At 42.1% G+C, this 19,243-nt stretch overlaps 1 protein-coding gene across 5 annotated transcripts; it reads left to right on the top strand.

Annotated features, from left to right (window-relative positions):
- Positions 1 to 6,533: 6,533 nt before the first annotated feature.
- Positions 6,534 to 18,478, top strand: LOC101341393 (ADP-ribosylation factor 2). Of its 5 annotated transcripts, none has more exons than XM_004374264.2 (5): positions 6,534 to 6,654; positions 8,817 to 8,983; positions 12,476 to 12,586; positions 14,577 to 14,701; positions 16,661 to 18,478. In XM_004374264.2, exons 2-5 carry the CDS (start codon positions 8,836 to 8,838, stop codon positions 16,820 to 16,822), a joined length of 546 nt encoding a protein of 181 aa, XP_004374321.1. In that variant the 5' UTR covers positions 6,534 to 6,654; positions 8,817 to 8,835; the 3' UTR covers positions 16,823 to 18,478. The 5 variants fall into 5 exon arrangements, with proteins under 5 accessions (XP_004374321.1, XP_023585165.1, XP_023585164.1 ...); XM_023729397.1 differs by lacking the exon at positions 16,661 to 18,478 and adding an exon at positions 15,543 to 16,647; XM_023729396.1 differs by lacking the exon at positions 6,534 to 6,654 and adding an exon at positions 6,689 to 6,944.
- The last annotated feature ends 765 nt before the right edge of the window (positions 18,479 to 19,243 follow it).

Here is a 19,243-nt window from a genome sequence, read left to right as displayed (position 1 = left end):
AAGAGTTGAATGGCTTTTTTTTTGGGGGGGGGGCAGATGCAGTGGGCTGAAGGGTAGGGTCAAAAAGGAAAGGGGTACTGAGTAACAAAGATGATGAGATGTAGAAAGCAGGACTCAAGGAACAGTGAGGCAGGGGGCTTTACAGGGTCAGCTCTTGCTGAACACAACCATTGTGTGACCCAGTTTCCTATATCACCCAGTCAGTGACATGGAGGTGATTCCAGCCTTTAACATAGTGAAACTTAGTATCACCTGTTGTTCCTGACAGCTAACCGACTTCTATAGTTGGAGGCTTGATCCAAAGACATGAGGACATGGCACAGATATAATTTTATGCTCAGATTATGTCCCACTAAACATCACTTAATAAGTGCTCACTGGGAATGGAGCTGAATAACTTCTTGGTTACATAGACGTTTTGATTGTAACAGTTGTGTTAATAGAATTTCACTAGGGAAAAAGACATTTTTTTCTGCGTTTTGAGGAGTGAGGGCAGTATTAAAGAACATAACAGTGAACTGATTCACTGTAACCCAGTGTATGTAACAAAGCAACATGACATTTTGGTGATGTTCACATTAACTGAAGGAAAACTCCCTGGAGTCTGTGGAAACTGTAGGATTAAACAAATGCTGCTGGGGACAGAGGAGTTTCTAGTCTCTTCAAGGTATGGGTTTCAAAGGTCTACCTGCAGGATTGCATGCAGGTGTTTCAGGGAATAGTATTGTTCAGTGACTTGACACTGCCTTGTAAGTGTCAGAGGGCATCCTGCAGCAGCTTGTGTGTGTGTGTGTGTGACAAGGACCCCGACGGTCCTCTGGCAGAAGGCACCATCATGAAGCAAAGGTGGGCTTCAGAGTTCTTTTATACCCTACCCTCTGCATCACTTCCTCTCTTTTCCAAATTCTTCCAGCATTAGTGATTTCATGTGTTACTCCTCCCAGGCGTATATGCAATTTAAAAAGAACATTGCTGGTGAGAGCAATGCCAAATCTCTAACAGTGAAATTGCAGAGATTGTGACACGTGGTACATGTGCCCAGGGATCCTTATTCTTGCTCCTCCAATCCTCGCCCACAGCTCAGCCACACATACAGTGTAAGCGTAGGCTGTCAGGGGGCCTTGCTGAATACTTATTATTGCAACCCCATCACAGCCAGTTTTAAGATGACGGAGTTGCCATCTGTTTGTTTTCTGTCAGAGAAGCCTATTTCCGAAAATGATGGATAAGGCTAAAGAACAGAGCAAAATGGAGAAAGGTGACGGAATTTTAAAAAGGCAGACCAGCTGATGAAATGCAGCATTCTAGCTGCAGTCTGGTTTTGATGAATGTTTTTTTCCTTTGGAGGTTCAAGGACAAACACCTATAGTCACGAAAATCAATTCATTCTGGAAAGTCTGAGTGGGCAGAAGAGATGATAGACTCCTCCATGGAAGGGAATGAATGTTGCTATGGAAACCAGGCGATCCGTTAGTACAAGCCCCAATGCACTTGCCAGGCGGCCTAACTCTGCATATTAACGTCGCGGGTCCAGAGAGCTGCCTGCATCTCTTTAAAAAGGGGTTATTCAGGTCTTGGTCTGATGAGCTTTTATGCATCTTGAGAAAAGGAAGTCAGAGTCTCCTGGGAGGGCTGAGTTGCCTAGAACCTTAAAGACACTAGAGGCCCACACACCAGAGCTAATTAGAAATGGTTATATTGGCTGCTTGTGATGGTTCTCTGGAGTGCTCCTGAGAGAAATAGACTGAAGATGTGTTTTAGGGTTTCTCCTGAGAGTGGGCTGTTTTTAGGGCAAGGAACATGTACAGTAGGGCTTTCCAAGTGAAGGAGAAGACATCCCTTGAGTAAACGTTTGACCAGAATAGGAAAATTAGTGATACTTGGGGGAAGGTGGTCTGGATCTACTGTGTGACATTTAAACTCTCTAAACCTCAGTGTTTGCACGTGAGAATTAGATCAGCTAATCATCACAAAGTACCTGACCCAGGAGTCACACAATAAATACTGATTACTACTACCAATCTTATCATTACTATAATTAATACTTATAACGTCATTACCCACTTTTAAAGTCTAACCCAGAGATACGGGAGCTTTCTCTGAAAAAGAGATACTTCAGGGTGAAATTGTATCTCTGCTTCTCCCAAGAGCATTTTGAACTTTCCATGCTGTACAAATGACATTATATAGATAAGGAATGTTTTCTTTAAGAAAAGAAAAAAAGGAGTACTAAGTGTTACCAGCAGCAATTTATGTTTATTGAGTCACCACCATTTGAGCTTGATAAACTTCCCCTGAACAGCTATTGCCTCATGATTTCAACTAAACCTCTTTCCTAATTGGCTGGATTTTTTCTTTTTAAATAAGTTGAGTTTTCCATTATAAAACAGTTGTTTTTGTTAACTGCGGTCGAGTAGATTCCAATTGTGCTGCAGAGTGAAACTGCTCCATAGCAGATCGACAGGCTTGGGTGAGTTTGCACTGCCAACCTTTAGGTTAGCAGTTGAGCACAAACCTTTTGTGCCACTTAGGGACTTATTATAAAATTAGCACACCATTTTCTATCACATTAAAAAACAAAAACAAAAAAACCCACAATCCCACCTCATGAATACAAACCCAGAATCCCATTGCTGTGGAGCCAATTCTGACTCATAGCAACCCTATAGGACAGAGTAGAACTGCCCCATGGGGTTTCTAAGGAGCAGCTGGTAGATTTGAACTGTCAACCTTTACAGTTAGCAGCTATAACACTTAACCACTATACCACCAGGGCTCCAAGTAAGTATGATCACTAGTAAATTAGGTCTATTTTCTTCTAGCCTTTCCCCCTTCTTCCATTTCCTGTGCATATCATTATAAAACATAATGTGTGTGCGTGTTTATGATTGTAATCATATAGTGATTGTCCCTCGAATCTTAGTGCTGTGTGGGAGGTGACTTTGTGTTATTCACAGGCATTTATTATTATTTGGGAACACTTTATTGTTAGGGAAAATAATGCACATTCTCATGTTGTGAGGGGTGGAGGGACAAAGTCTCACTATTATCAGCTCCAACATTCCTTCTGTAGTCACAAATCATGGAAGGTAAAAATCTTATCTTTGCTATTTCATCCTTTTTTTCAGGTTATGATGACTCCATTCAAACAAACCTTTCTTAATTGCTGGCAAAATAACTTTACATCTTTGCCTTGCAATTCTGCATAAGGACGTGATAATTGCCACACAAGAAAATTTGTAGCAGATGAAACAAAAATACTAGTAAACATTTGGAAAAAATTAATATCACAAGTAATCCAAAAACTGAAAATGAAACCAACATAAGATACTTTTTTTGCTTATTAAATTAGCAAAAAATCCAAAAACTCACTTAAAAAATTCATTAGTGATTGTATTCACAAGATGGGATTGTGTAGTAAAATGTACATAAGAAAAATTTGTCCTTTTAACAGTTTCTAATTGTACAATTCAGTGGCATTAATTACATGACAGCACCTGAAATAACAACCTGTTATGCAACCATCACCACTCTCTGTTTCTAAAAGGTTTTCATCACCTCAAACAGAAGAAACTCAGCACCCATTAAGCAATAACCCCTCATTCTCCTCTGCCCCCAGCCCCTAGTAACTACTAAAAAAACTTTTATCTCTATACATTTGCCTATTCTAGATAGTCCATGTAAGTGGGATCATACAGTATTTGTCTTTTTGTGTCTGACTTACTTCACTCAACATAGTGTTTTCAAAGCTCAGCCATGTTGTAGCCATGTATCAGAACTTCATTTCTCTTTATGGCTGAATACCCACTTTTTTAAAAAACTTTTTTATCTTGCTCTAACTTACTTGTAGCTTACATTCTAAATGAGTTCTCATTGGTTTTAGATGAAAGTATGATGACGTGAAATGTCAGATTTAATTAATAATGTGCAATTGTGATTAGTTAAAATGAAGGCCTAACATTCAGATGTACAATGTAGGAAGAAGAAAAGAGATTTGAATACCACTTAAAAAAAAAAAAACTTACTAAATGCTAAGATTATGATAAAGTAAGGACAGCCTTCACTTGGTTGATGGGACCATAAATCTGTAGAATCTACTTGGAAAACAATTTGGCAATGTAATACCGTATATACCGAGAGCCTTAAACATTTTCATGTTATGAACCAGTGATTCTACTTTTGGAATGCTTTCCTAAGGAAATAGTTAACAAACGCAGGAAAACAAACAAACAAAAAAGATGTTCACTGAAATATTATTCATAATAGAAAAAACTTAGAAACAATCTAGAAGTCAAACTACATGAGAATGATTACATAAATTAAGGGATGTCCATATAACGGAATATCATACAGCTATCAAAAATGGTGTTTAAGAAAAATAAAAACCTGGAAAATGCTCCAATTAAAGTGTTAAGAGGGAAAGGTAAGACAAAATTCTATGTATGCATAATCTGAACTATGTAAAAAATGCATAAAAAATGCATAGAAAAATGACTGGGAAGAAATAAAACAAAACAGTAACAGTGATTGCCTCTGGATGGTGGGATATTGGGTGACTTTTCCTTTTTCTTTCTTTTTTCATTTTCTTCTCTCTCTCTCTCCCTCTCCCTTTAGCGGGAGAGAGGGCTTGCCTTTTTTCCCATGTACTTTAAAAAATGACTATGTAAAATGTTTTTATACAATCAGAAAAATATGTATTTTAATTTTCTAAAAGTCATGTAGAAAAAACACTCATATATATCATCACATATACAACCACTTTAACCAGAAGAGGAAGTATCTGGTTAAAAAATTGAGGTGTTAGACTTGACCAGGCTTTATTCTCTGCTAACCACTTGCTGTCAAGTCAATTCCTACTCATGGTGACCCCATGTGTCTCAGAGTAGAACTGTGCTCCACAGGGTTTTCTTTTTTATTTCTTTTGTTGTTGAGAATATACAGCAAAACATACACTGATTGAACCATTTCTACTTGTACAATTCAGTGACATTGATTACATTCTTCCAGTTGTGCCACCTTTCTTACCCTCCTTTTCTGAGTTGTTCTTCCCCCATTTACATAAACTTACTGCCCCCTAAGGTTCCTATGTAATTTTTTGAGTTGCTGTTGTCACTTTGACTCCACATAGGTATTTCTTAAAACAACATAATGCTCAAGGCAGACATTTTTTTACTAGTTAAGCTATACCATTGTTTGATTTTAAGAAAACTTCAGGGGTTAATTTTAGTTTAAGGTTTAAAGATTATCTCAGGACAATAGTTTCGGGGGTTCATCCAGAAAGACTGGAGTCCATGAGCATTTGAAGTTCTGTTCTACATTTCCCCCCTTTTTATCAGGATTCTTCTATAGAGTCTTTGATCAAAATGTTCAGTAATGGTAGCCGGGCACCATCCAGTTCTTCTTGTCTCATGGCAAAGGAGGCAATTGTTTATGAAGGCAAACATAGGGTTTTTAATGACTGATTTTTTGGAAGTAGGTTGTCAGGCCTTTTTCTGAGGCACCTCTGGGCGGACTCCAGCCGCCAATATTTTCGTTAACAGCCGAGCTTGAAACGTTTGCACCACCCAGGTACTACTTAATCCCTGCCAGGCCACTAGTCTTTGTAAAATGGAAGACAAAAATAGTTTCTAATTTAAGGGGCCTTATGATCATGCAGTTAAAGTCCTTAATACAGTTCCTGGCACAGATTATGGGGTCAATACCTATTGCCGTTGACGTGACTTAAAGCGACCCTATAGGACAGAATAGAACTGCCCCATAGAGTTTCCAAGGAGCAGACTGGTGGATTTGAACTGCCAACCTTCTGGTTGGCAGCCAAATGCTTAACCACTGCACCACCAGGGCTCCCTTATGGAGTCAATAGACGTTAGTTATTCATATTATCTCAGTCATGTTCTATTTACAGGCATTTGTAACCTTTTAAGCTAAGTTAGAGTTTAGGCTTTTTTGAGAGCGCTTCCCAGGAAGTGGGGACTGTGGTTCTGCGACCTCTTAAGGAAAAGTGCAGGTGGCTAGTATTTTCCCCAACTGTTGAAAATCTGCTCAGAGGCAGAGCGGGAATCTGTTTTCAGACTGAAGAGGAAACCTTCCTTACGCCTAATTTCGCTCCCGGTGTCTGAAAGTCTCCTACCCAGAACACAGCCGCAAACTAGTTTCTACTTTTAGCTGCAAGGCGGCAAATTTCCTTAAATAACATATGAATTTGGCCCCGCCCACATGCCTCATCCGATTGGTCCCAATGCTCCGGAGATTAGGTCAATCCTTGGGATTTATCCTAGTTGATTGGCGGAGCAATACGAAAATCATTTACTTTTCTGATTGGTCGTGCTTGGTCTTAGGGCGGGGCACATAGGCGTGGTTCGCCGAGACGCGATGAGCTGTCATTGGAAGATAGACCCGGCATTTCCAGAGCTTCGTGCCGTCGCCTAGGTCGCGAGGGGCGGGCCTTTCTCCACCCCTTACCTTATTGTCCTTATCATTGGCCAGAATTTGTCGTCACTCACGGACCTTCAAGCTCATTGGAACAAAAGCTCTAGGGGGCGGTGGGCGACTGGTTGGTTGCTGTTCCCGCCTTCATGCCCGTCGCCATTTTCCTGAGGAGAGCCGAAATCCTAAAGAGAGCGGTGAATGTATCGGTGCTCAGAGAGGGGACAGGTGAGTTACAGGCTGGAGAGAAGGGGCGGTGGTGTTTAGGATCTGGCTGGATTTCCGCCCCGTCAGCGGGTGCCTGCGGAAGGGGGTTGGACTCCAATGTCCGTTCTCTGCCCTCTCTAGGGCCGGTGCTGCGGAGAACCGAAAGAGACTTGGCAGGTTCCGCGGGAAGCCTCGCCGCTCTCCTGAGGCCCCGGCAGAAAGGGCCTTCGGAGACCTTCCCCGGGGACCCCGGCGCGTGTGTCCGTGGCATACGCTCACCTTGGCCACCCGCTCTCCTTCGTGCCGTTGAGGTCTCGCCGCTGTTTCTTATTGATGGACATTTGGTGCTTGTATGCAGAAAGGGTGCCCGTGCCGTGAAGGTCTAGTGGTCCGCAGCGGCAGAGGGATGTGAGACCGCGGCGCCTGTTGCAGATTAGTAGGAAGAGGAAGAAAACAGAAGGCGAGAGGGAGAACATAGGAGGTGCACTATGTGTGCTTGGCCGGGGTGGGTAATCGGGCACAAGTATTTGCCTCAAGTGACATTTAAGTGGGAAGTACCTTCCCTCCCCCAGCATATTCCTTATGGTTTTCCTCACTTATCTCTGAGATTTGTCTTCTCGGAAACAAAGAACCTCGAGTTAGGTAGCTCCACAAGATTCCGAGTGCTGCCATACACTGGACTTTTACATAGCTTCTATATGGACTTTCTATGAATAGTCACCGGCATTTATCAGTCCCTCACTTATGTACAGGATAGATGCTGTGCTTAAGTAGGATGGAATGATGTGTGCTTGGATGTAGTCCATGATGTTTAGTTGCTTTGGGAAACTGTTGATTTCAGAAGTGAGGCCTCTGGAATTTGGTGACTTCCCTTCTGAGGTCACTAGCATCAGGATGAATGAGAGATTGGCTGTCCTTGCTGCGTCTTCCCCCTGCCTGCTCAAGAGTTAAGTTTTCGTTGGTCTGCAATTTAAAAAGAAAACCGTGGTCTTTTGAGGAATCTGTGTCTGTAGTTTCCAAGAGTCTGGTTAGAGGTGTAGGCACAGTACTACTTTTAACTAGAACTTCACACTTCAAATTGTGTAATCTGTTAGGGGGAAAAAGACTAAATTTCTGTAAAGCTTCTATGACTTTACTGTTGCCTTCCTTTATATATCCCACTATGCAGTCTACTGAAAAGTAAACTATTGAACATTTATAGTGTTAGAAGTCAGTATAGGCTTTACCCTTTGGGAGGAGTAGTGACTGGGTGGGGCGCATGGAGATCTTCTGGATTGCTGGTAATCATCTGTTAATATGGTTACACAAGTGTGTTTGGTTCATGACAATTCATCAAACTTCACAGTTATCGAGTGTATTTGTATCTGTATGTAAACTGTACTTCAATGAAAAGGTGAAAAAACCAGGGCTTCCAACTGGTTCATTCCGGTTCAAACCCCTGCTGAGAATTTGTATTTCCACCCCAGATATACTGAATCAGAAGCTACATTTTAAGGAGTATATCAGTGTATCTGGGGTGGAAATGCAAATTCTCAGCAGAGGTTTGAACTGAAATGAACTGGTTCAAAGCCCTGGAAAGAACTAGTTGCAAATAAGGTGCTGGTCAGTCCAATAGAATACTGGACGCTATGGTATCTTCTCAGTTCTCTGCCTAGTTATTATTTATTTTTTTTATTTCTCTCTTAGCAATACAGTTTCCTAATGCTGTATTTCCTTATCTCTGAAACCTCATAGGTTCTTTTCTGAATATTGGTATTGTTTGCTAGCCAAAGGCAACTCCTGAATTTCTAAGGGATATTGTTCTTCAACCTGCCTGAAGGACTTTGCTTCATATTATGTAAAACAAACTGGTTCCCTGCTTCCTAAATTCTCATTTGAAGAGAGTTTAGAATGAAGTGTAGCCATATTTGATGTGGCGTTGCTTCTATACTTCAGATGTCCAAAGCCTGCCACCGTAGTGGTAGTCATGCTGAGCATTGAGGCTGTGCTTCCGCATATCCCACTTGGTTAGTGCAGTGAAAGAGAGAATTTTCTGGAAGGCCTCAAAAGATTTAGTTGAATTTGCCTTTGAAAGCAAGGCTCACTACTCTACTAGCCAAACTGTACTTAAATTTTTACTAGGAACAACCTTTAACAGAGACTTGTATTTATGTATATATTACTTGATATACCTTTTCATTTAGGTAACAGAATTCAGTTACAATGGGGAACGTTTTTGAAAAGCTGTTTAAAAGCCTTTTTGGGAAAAAAGAGATGCGGATTCTTATGGTGGGGTTGGATGCAGCTGGAAAAACCACCATCCTGTATAAACTGAAGCTGGGAGAGATCGTGACTACTATCCCTACAATAGGTATGTTATGGACTTATGGCAAGACCAGATTACAACTTAGTGTGTTATACTCTTACATGCTTCTTATATTATTGAATACTCTCTTTTGAAAATCTTGTCCACCCCCAGAGCGTAAATTTTTTGAGGACAGAAACCAGGTTATATATACTTTCCTAACTACCCCCATCATCTCTAGCACGTTGCTAGGTATACAGGGGAGTCATATGAACACATTTAGGTTAAACAAATTTAACCATATCTACTTGGCAAAAAGAAAGAGATAATAATGATTAAAACAGCAGGGCACTTACACCACAATAAAATTTAAAAAAAAATTAACAAAAAAAGTAAGGGCATTTGTGCCCTCCATTCCTCAGCCAGTGTGTGTCCCAGCATAAGCCTGAGGTGGGAGCTGGGAATCTGCAGGTGCTTCTGTTAGTCTCTATTCCAGCTGGCCTCGCTCAGTGGAAGCATCCATCTTTCCACACCAGCTGTGATTCTCGTGTTTAAAGTTTCAGGATGATTTTTTTTTTTTTTTTAATCCACTCTGGCTCAAGCCAATCTTCACTTAAGCTGGTGTCCAACTGAAGAAATTGATTTGTTCCAGTGCTGGAGGAAAATCTGGCTGCATTAGTCTTACTGCATACTGGTACCGTGTTTTGTGGGCTATTTAAGGGATTTGCGAAAGCAGTTTGACAGAACCTAATTTTGCCTTATGAACTGCTTCTAGAACCAAACTCCTGAGCAAGAATAGCCTGCACAGGATGGCAAGTGCATGTCATTAGTTTTCTGAATGTTGAATTAGACACGGGAACCAAAAGATCAAGTCCTAGTGTTGCTTTTCAATTTCCAGCACGGGCAGTAGTTTCAGCGATTGCAATGTTTGAAGAAGGAGGAGACCGGATGGAGAGTATTAATACCTACAATTAAAAAGAAAAATTAATCCCAAATGAAAATATCATGATTATTTGGTTTTCTCTGATTATAAAAATAATATGTGCTTCTATAATGTCATACATACAGAAAAACATTGAGCAATTAAAAATCACACTTCTATTAAGATTTTGGTGAATATTTTTGTAAAATTGTGTGCATGCTATTTGCCACATAACTTTGCATTAGACAATGTGTTTAGACCTCTTTTGCTGTCATTTCCTCTCTGTGGAATGCTTTCCTGCCTTTTTCCTTGGTCCCCTCCCCTCTCTGGCTAATGCCAGCACGTTCTTTTGGTCTCACTTTACAAAAATGGTAAACGTTTCCTGACCCCTTGGACTGGTTTTCCCCTGTTATAAGATCCCATAGCAACCTGAACTTCTTAGTAACTCTCAGCACATTTGTAATTGCTTGATCATTGTCTCTTTCTCACAACAGTGTAAACAAGAACAGGAGCCATATCTGTCTTGTTTACCACTGTCCCCAGGGACTAGCAAACTGCCTGGCATGTGGTACGTGTCCAGTATATATTTGATGTATGAATTGAATGTAGATCTTGTGGCAGATTGTTAAACTAAGGGTCCCCACCAACTCTTCAGACAGGGATTGGACTGGACTGTGGGGCATGAAGTGATACTCCTGAAGAGTGTGCCTCTTAGTTAGTCAAATAGATACAAGAGACCAAAGGGGCAGCTTCTGTCCAGAGGTGAGATGGGAAGGCAGAGAGGGTTAGGAGCTGGTTGAATGGACATGGGGAATCAGGAGCGGAAAGGAGGAGTGTGCTGTCGCAGAATAGGGTGAGCAATTTGGGTCACATAACAATGTATGTATAAAATTTTATATGGGAGGCTAACTTGAAATGTAAACTTCATTTAAAATACAACAATTAAAAAAAAGAGTTTTAATGCACACAAAAAAAAACAAAACTAAGGGTCCCCAATGAATCACGCCCCCAGTATCTACTCCCTTGTGCAGACCCCTCCAACAGCGACACTGAGCTAGCCACGTGACTTGCTTTGGCCACTGGGACATGTGCAGATATAATTCAAGCAAAGATTTGATAATCACTTTTGCCTTGGGGTTTGTCCTCTGGAAAACATTGTCACTACCATATGCTCCTTGAGGATGATAGACCACTGGGAGAGAGAGGCCCAACCCAGATTCCAGTTGACTCACTAGCTGAGTGCAGCTACATGAGTGAGCCCAGAATCGTAGGGGAAAAAATAAATGTAACTAAGCTTCTTAGAGAAGTTTGACTTTAATGGGGTGTGAGAAGGATAAAAATAGGCTTAAATCCAGTCTTCAGAATATGAGGATTAATTAAATCTCCACTTTTCCACTTCTCAATCATCTTCTGGCACCAGCCTCCCGTGTGGCACTATCTCCCTCTAATCCTAGCCACCCGGAGCTAAGTCAGAGCTCACAAGTTAAAAGGACATTGTCCTCCGGCTGCCAAATAGGCAATGCCATTTGCAGGTTTGGGGAGTACACACAACAGCCCAGCCTTCTGACCTGCTGACCACATCCCCTCTAGATGCCAGCCACAAACTCGGGAGTTCACACAACACCCTTACTTTCACCTACTGGCTCCCATTGCCCCTTTTGGATTGATAATTTACTGGAACAACTCACAGAAGTTACAGAAAGTACTATACTTAACAGATTTATTATAACCAAAAAGGATACAAATGAAGAGGCATAGCGAGGGTTCTCAACACTGAGCTTCCGTGTCCTAAGGGTTGTGCTACCCTTCACGTGCATTGATGTCTCACCAAGCAAGAAGCTCTTGGACCTTCCGTTTCCAGACCTTTTATTGGCTTCATTACACAGTCATGATTGAGGACTTATTGGATATGCATGATTAATTAAATCATGCCCCTCTCCCTTCATGAGGTTAGCTGACCAGGCTTGGCCAACCCCTACTCATTAGTGTTTACGCCTCAATAACAAAAAGGCACCTCAGTTACTCAAAAATTGAAAGGAACCGAGGCCAGGGACCAAATTGCTCTCTGTAAGGTGATTCATTATCTCACAAGGGGCAAATACAGGGTGGTAGCAGGTGAGGATATGAATCAAGAGAGACTTTTTTTAAAATATGGAAGAGACTTAAGCATGCCGAGAAAGATAGGTTGAAGATAGTAAAAGGTTCTAGACATTTGTGAGTAGCTCGGATCCAGTCCATAGGTGGAAGGAGTTGTCATTAGATAGATGTCCCTTCTGTTGTCCCAAGAGGGAGGGAGAAAAGCGTTGGGTGTAGATGTAGGTAGGTGTCTACATTGTGTGGTGGAAGTGGAAGTCAGTTCTATCAGGTGGCTTCTGTTTGCTTAGAAGTAAGCTGTAAGGTCTGCTTCTGAGAGTAAGAGCGGAGGTGTGTGGTTGAAGATTGGAGAGAAAGTTGGAGACACTTACGATGAATGGGAGAGTAAGCTGTCTAACACATTCTGTTTTGTAAGATATAGATCTTAGACTAGCAAGCTCCTTTGTGAATTAAAAGTACTAGCCAAATGTTAGTTGAAATTATTTTGAATTATTCAACCAGAGAAATCTTAATTAAACATTTCCTCTATCTTCCCACTTTAGGTTTCAATGTGGAGACAGTGGAATATAAAAATATCAGCTTCACAGTCTGGGATGTCGGTGGCCAGGACAAAATCAGACCTTTGTGGCGACATTATTTCCAAAACACCCAAGGTAAAAATAATCAAGTCTGTAGCCTTGGAACTGTTTGTATTAAATGTGTCTAAAGATGGATGCCTGAAGTAGCGCTCATGGTGCTCTGCTTTATGGTTCTCTTACACTTACTGGGGAAGTTTCTTTTAGAAAGTGATCCCTGTTTTCCTAGAAAAACTACTTGGGCTTTAATTCCTCTTAATTCAGAATGGTTAGGAAATGGCTATCCCGATGAATTTAATCTTTTAGTTGAGATTTATATGTACTTTAGATGAAGCATTAGTTTCGAAGGATTTGAATTCAGTGGATTCTTGTAAACTTGTTCAGAATATCTAAAATCAGGTCTGTAGAGAGGAAAGAGATGAACAGAGATGGCCAGAAGCCCAAATCCAAAATCCTGGCCTCTGGTGTGACCAAGATCCCTCCCTGCTGCCCAACTATTATACGAGTGCATGAATGGGTGTGAATATCCCAAGTCATTACCTTATTTCCTTACCGTTGGTTTCTTAAAAGTAGAGTTTTTAATGTGCCCCCCCCCCCATCGATACATATATATCCCTAGTTATATCAGTCATTCTTCATATGGTGTGGTATCTAATTCCTTTGCCATCCTACTCATCTTTTGAATCCCTCGTTTACCTGTGTCTTAAGAGTGTGATGTCCAGAACTGACCATGTAACATTCCTAGGAGGTTCTGACTGATGTAGAATAGACTAGGCTTATTATCACCCATATCCTGAAACAGAGCTACTGTCACTCTCTTGGTACGGATCCAAGCAGATATGGATATATGTCTGTCTTCTCTCCCCCTCCCCCCCTTTTTAAACTAATGATAACATAACGTTCCTGTGTAAATTTACAGGTAATTATCCTTAAAGTAATCTCTCAGACTCTGAGGTTCTCCCAGCCATTTAAACTAGAAAAATTCCCCTAATTCAAAAGTGTAGTCAGTTTGATGCTAGGTTCAAATGAGCTCTTTTGGCAGCCATTTCATATTTTTGTCTCACAGAAGGCGCCTGGCAGCTAAATACCGAGTTTTTTTTGTCAATATTGTCATGTGGACAGTTACCAAGTAAGCCTGCCTCATCCTGTACTTGGGTAGTGTGGTGGACACTTCTTGCGCCCCTCCTCTGGAAATCCTTTTGGCCTTGCCTCTTCCTCCAACCAGTGTAGCAGTGACTAGGTCTGGGCATGTTTCAGCCACCTTCACTCAGGTGCCATGTGATGACGCCTTCTTTGAGATAGCTCTCACTCCTGGGATTTCTCTGATGCTGTAGTGTGGGATGCCCCTCTCCCAGCCTCAGTGGGTTCAGCGGGGGTTAGAGAAAATGTGTGTCCCATTCCAAGCTCAGTGCCTGGCACATTGTTAAGTGCTTAAATGGGAACCGTTTGTACTGTGAGAATAGGCATAGCCTAGAGAAACAGGCCCTTGACAGATCCTGGACTCGTGGCTCTCTTGAGATTTGTGTGGGGTAAGTCTCATTCAAACATAATGTCAACACATAAGGGACAAGGTCACATCTTGGGTATGGTTAAAATAAAACTTAAAGAGTTGGTTGCTATGCTTTGTCTTAAAGTACAGAGGTGGAGACTTTGTAGGAAGCAACAGACTGATTTGGAGTAAAATTCTTTTAAGTTTTGAAAACTGTTTAGGGTTCTTGGGTACTGTTCCTGCCCCCACCCCCCAAAAAAAATGCTATTTATTGTACTAAACTTTGTGTGTGTGTTTTTTGAAATCTCCTTGTCGTCTCTGGTGTGAAAATTGATTAAAAAAGAGCCTAATTTTTTCTATATGTATTTGTGGTACTGTTAGACTGGTGAAGGGCTGTGATCATTTTGAAAAAGGTGAGTGGAGTGTACAACAGGCTCCCTAACTCTAGATATTATATATCCTTCCATATTGATTGCTTTCAGCGAAACCATACGTGTAAGCAGGGAGAGGCTGTAGGGACATATAAACAGCTGCCCTTTCCAGGGTCAGATCACTAACGTGCTTGTGATCACTTTCCAGGTCTGATTTTTGTGGTAGACAGTAATGACAGAGAGCGGGTCAATGAGGCCCGAGAAGAACTAACCAGAATGTTAGCAGAAGATGAGCTCAGAGATGCAGTGTTATTGGTGTTTGTAAATAAACAGGTACGTTGTTGGCTTTCTGAATATTGGGGCTGAAATTTACTGCCAGGTGTCTTTCACTTAAAAATATACATATTCAAATTAATGTCTGCCTCCCTGTCTCCAGTCCCCACCATAACCTCCCTCAGCCTCCTTTTCAGGATATGTCTTATGTTCATTTATTCACTCAGTAAATACTAATTGGGCATCTACAAAGTTCTAGGCATTGTTTTAGGTGTTGGTGATACAGCAGTGAGCAAGACAGACAAAAATCCCAGTGTTCATGGAGTTCGAGTCTAGTGGGAGGAGAGTCCGTCAATAAATAATATGTAGTGTGTCGGGTGGTAAGCGTTGTGGAGGAAGGTAAAGCAGAGTAAGGGGCAGGACGGGTGGGGGTGGGCTGGGACTGCCTCTCTGATAAGATGGCGTCTGAACAGAGACCTGAAGGTAGTGAGGGTGGGAGCTACATGGTTCTAGCAACAGCAAGTACAGCTAGAATAGTAAGTGGGGGCCCGAGGGAGGAGGTGCAGTTGGATCATATACGGCCTGTTGAAGAGGGAACAGAGTCCCTGCATAAATATAATGTAAAGCAGTAAAGGAAGGAAGAGTGGGAGGAGAGCTGAGCATAGAAGTGTATGGCTGAGTGTGGAACTGCCCAGCCGAGCGTGGAACTGCCTGGCCTCAGGGCTCTAGGCTGCACTAAGCCTGAGAAAGAAGTAGAGACCTGGAATTAATTGTACCAGCCTGAGACAGCCATTGTTGGATTTTGGTGTGTTTCCTTCCACTCTGTCCTGCGTGACTGTATTTGTTACATAATGGAGGTCATACTGTTTAAAGGATGTTGCATCCTGCTTTGTCATTTCAGATTCATCAAAGTGTTTTCTCTTGTCATGATTTTGAATGGCAGATGGCTCATCATTCATTCAACTGTTTCCCTACTGTTCATGTTAGATGTCAGTCTGGAGTTTCACTAGTGAATATAACTGACTTTTAAAAAAAAATCAAATTTGTTTTTTAAATGCACATGGTATAAATATGCACATAGTTCAGAATATCAATTGCAATACTCTAGCCTCACTCCTCAGGGTAAACATTGTTAAATTGCTTGTATCTCTTTTCAGAAATAAAACTTTTTATGTCTACATATATATAAATGCCAGAGATCATATTGTACATTCTGTTTTGCAGCTTGCTTTTTCACTTAGCATCTCTTTGATGGCCTTCCATATCAGTACATCTAGATCCCCCTTGTTCTTTAATGCTAGTTCGTTCAAGTTTACTTTGAGTTTACTATGTACCAGGCATGGTTCTAGGCACTAGGGATACATCAGAGAACAAGAGAGACGAAGATTCTGGCCCTTGTAAAGCTTACAGTCTAGTTGGGGGTGACAGAGAAATAGTAAACATACTAAAAAAGTACATTTTGGAATATAGTGAAATGTGGTGAGTGCTATAGAAAAAAGGGTGAGCAGGGCAGTTAGGAGAGGAGGAGAGAGAGGCCACAGGCTTGGGGTGTGAAGGTCTGCAGACCATCAGGAGGACTCTGGCTCTTATCCTGAGACAGACGGAGCGTTGATACGGGGTTTTGGCAAAAGAATGACTTAGTCTGACTTTCACTGACAGCTGGGTTGAGGAGAGACTTTGGAGAGCAAGAGTAGAGCAGGGAGACCAGTTAGGAAGTGATTTTAGGCAAGAAGTGACAGTGGGTCAGATCAGGGTGGTAGCTTTGGAGGTGGTGAGAAGTGGTCAGACTCTGAACATGTTTTGAAGGTGGAGCCATTAGGAGTTCCTGACAGATTAACTGGGGTTTGAGAGAGAGAAATTCAGATGGCTTCAAGGTTTTTGGCCTGAGCAACTGAAGGGATAGAGTTGCTGTCAGCTGAGATAGGGAAGACTGTGGGTTAGGGCAGGCTTTGAGGGAAGAGCATAGTATTTCATCATGTGGATGTAATATAAACTGACTTGCGAATGTTCTCTTTCAAGGACCTTCCCAATGCTATGAATGCAGCAGAGATAACAGACAAGCTTGGCTTACATTCCCTTCGCCAGAGAAACTGGTACATTCAGGCTACTTGTGCCACCAGTGGAGACGGGCTTTACGAAGGCCTGGACTGGCTCTCCAACCAGCTCAAAAACCAGAAGTGATCGATCGGCAGTGATCCATTCCCTGTGCATTGTGGTAAAATCGCTGGCCTCTTCTGTGTGCATGTGTGCGTGTGAGGAGCCAAGTGTGGGTGCGTGGCTGGGAGTGGGAGCAGCTTTCTCACACTGTGCCTTATACATGCTGTAAGAAAACCAGTATTACATCTGAAGAAAAACCAGTGTTACATTTTAAACGCTACCTTCCATTTCAATAGCTTTGATGATCATTTCACAGTTGTTGTTGGAGTTCTGAGGGCTTACTGTGCGTGAGAGCCAGAGGGGTCTTCAAGGCGGAAGGAGGCTGAGAGTGGGAGCGTAGACGAGTTCGGTTGTCACAGTCCTGTGTCTTCCATCTCTGCATACCCGGAGTCCTGTTCAACTTTGGCTTCCTTTGGTGAAAAGGAAGGAATTGTCATTCTTCCCATCCCTGCCAGAGCTGGCAGCTCCTTTTCAGTGCTTTACAGCACATGATCCTGAAGAAAGGAAAGGTCCTTGCTTGCTGCAGGTGTGAAGAGGTTCAGATATGAACTTCCCCCTTAAGTTATATTTTAGCCCAGACTTCCTGGCTCAACATGCTTTATTTAAAGCAATCAGCCATCTTTTTCATTATGTACAGTACTCCATAACACTAAAAGTTATCCAGTCCTTTCCTTACACCAGTTCCTCCCTTTATTTGTCTCTCTACGGTGGAGACCATTTGGGTAGTGACCAAGGGTGAGGCTAAGGCTCTTTACCGGAGCACCACAGTCGCGCGAAGGGTCTTGTTAAGGAAGTGAGGGGACGGGTCATGTTCGTGTCCTCGCATCACCATCTCAGGTTTCAGGCTCCTGAGGCTGCTGCTCCCACTTCTCTGCTCTGTGCTGAATGTGCTACACTCAAAACAGGAGGGTCCCTCCTGGGATGGAATCGTCACCATGTACAGTAATCTTAGTTCAACTTAGAGTTTTGATTAGCTGCTGTTCCCATAAACACACACCTGTGAGTTCTGAGGCTTTGTGCCATAATCAAGGGGTAGATTTTGGGGACGAGACTCCCAGTAACCCCTGGTATTGCCCCCAAGTTGGTGCTAAATTTTGTTATGAAAAATGCCTCTCTAGTCTAGACCAGTCTCCGTGGCTCCCTCTTGGGGATGGCAATAATGTGCTTTGTGTTGTCCTCAAGATGTTAATAAGAATGGCCTGAAAATGAGCGAAGGCCAATTAGTAGCTAGACCTCTTTTGCCCAGACACTTGGTGGTCAGATTTGTACCTAAGCACTTCCACTGTTTAACCTTTTTAAATTCCTTTTTCAAAAAGTCTTTATTTAAACTACAGAGGAGGGGAATGTGAAGGTGAATTTTATCAGAAGTAAACCTTGTTTATGGATAACCGTAAAATTGATATTACTAGGAAAAAAATGTTATGCCATGATAAGTGGAGTGTAATGTCTTTCTTTAAAGAACGTTCATCACAATACAGGCAACTAAGTTCAGATGTGATTTGTAACCATGGGGTAATTCCTGAGAAATATTTAGATTGTACGCCTCACACTGGCAGGGATTGTGTTGTATACTTTTGTATTGTGCTTAGTACAGTGTACCTGGTACAGTGCTGGGCCTCATTAAACATTTGATTGGTTGGGCAATAAAGAACTTGCTTTGGAAGGAGGAGAGGACAGCCATATGCTTCTGAATGTCTCAAACTACTTCCTTCTCCCCTCCATCTTAGCCAACTTTCTAGTGGAAGCTCCCAGGGCACTTGCACAGAAGACAACCACATAGATGCTGTCGTGGCCTGCTGCCTTTAGAGGCCCCTCACTGGTTCTTCTCATGGAACTTTCACTTCAGTCTTTCTTTCACTACAACTTTGGATTTCATGGATCTCATGAGTTGGGGTAGGTGGGGGGCACTTGGGTATAGTGGTTTTGAGCAAGACTTGGGTCCCAGAAGGTCATGTTCACATCCTGGCTGTGTCCCTCACTAGCTGCTGACCTGAGGCCAGTTACTGGTAGCCTCCAAATCTCTGTGCCTCAGTTTGCTTAACTGTTAAATAGGGATCATAATACCTTCCTCAGGGTTGTGAGGATTAACTGTCTCATTCCTTTCTCTTGCTGTCCTGGGGATGTCTTGGTGTCCAAGTGTGAAGAACAGTGCTGGCCACAAACTGGTCAGCGTTACTTATGGATGAACTGGGGGCTGTATTTAATCTCCTGCTCTACCTTTTAATCCCACAGAACAACCATGGTAAGTGCTAATATGTCAGTTGCATATGACCAGCTGGGATGCTCCTTTAAAAAGCATAGTGTTGGGTCCCACCCTCATCCCTTTTCCTTTCTTTTTTTTAATGATTCTGTAGTTTTTGATAGTTTCACAGAGTTGTGCAACTATCACTAGTATCTAATTTTCAAAGATTTTCATCACCCCAGAAAGAAACCTTATACCCACTA

Source organism: Trichechus manatus, unplaced genomic scaffold, assembly GCF_000243295.1.
Source record: "Trichechus manatus latirostris isolate Lorelei unplaced genomic scaffold, TriManLat1.0 scaffold00028, whole genome shotgun sequence".
Taxonomy (NCBI): domain Eukaryota; kingdom Metazoa; phylum Chordata; class Mammalia; order Sirenia; family Trichechidae; genus Trichechus; species Trichechus manatus.
Note: the sequence above shows the minus strand (reverse complement) of the source record. Positions and strands in the feature narration are given on the sequence as shown.

What these genes read in the sequence shown, in the direction of transcription:
- LOC101341393 (XM_004374264.2), top strand. Translation starts at nt 8,836, where the DNA reads ATGGGGAACGTTTTTGAAAAGCTGTTTAAAAGCCTTTTTGGGAAAAAA. An exon ending in TTATTTCCAAAACACCCAAG is followed by an intron (nt 12,587 to 14,576) that starts GTAAAAATAATC and finishes ATCACTTTCCAG; the next exon opens with GTCTGATTTTTGTGGTAGAC. An exon ending in TGGTGTTTGTAAATAAACAG is followed by an intron (nt 14,702 to 16,660) that starts GTACGTTGTTGG and finishes TTCTCTTTCAAG; the next exon opens with GACCTTCCCAATGCTATGAA.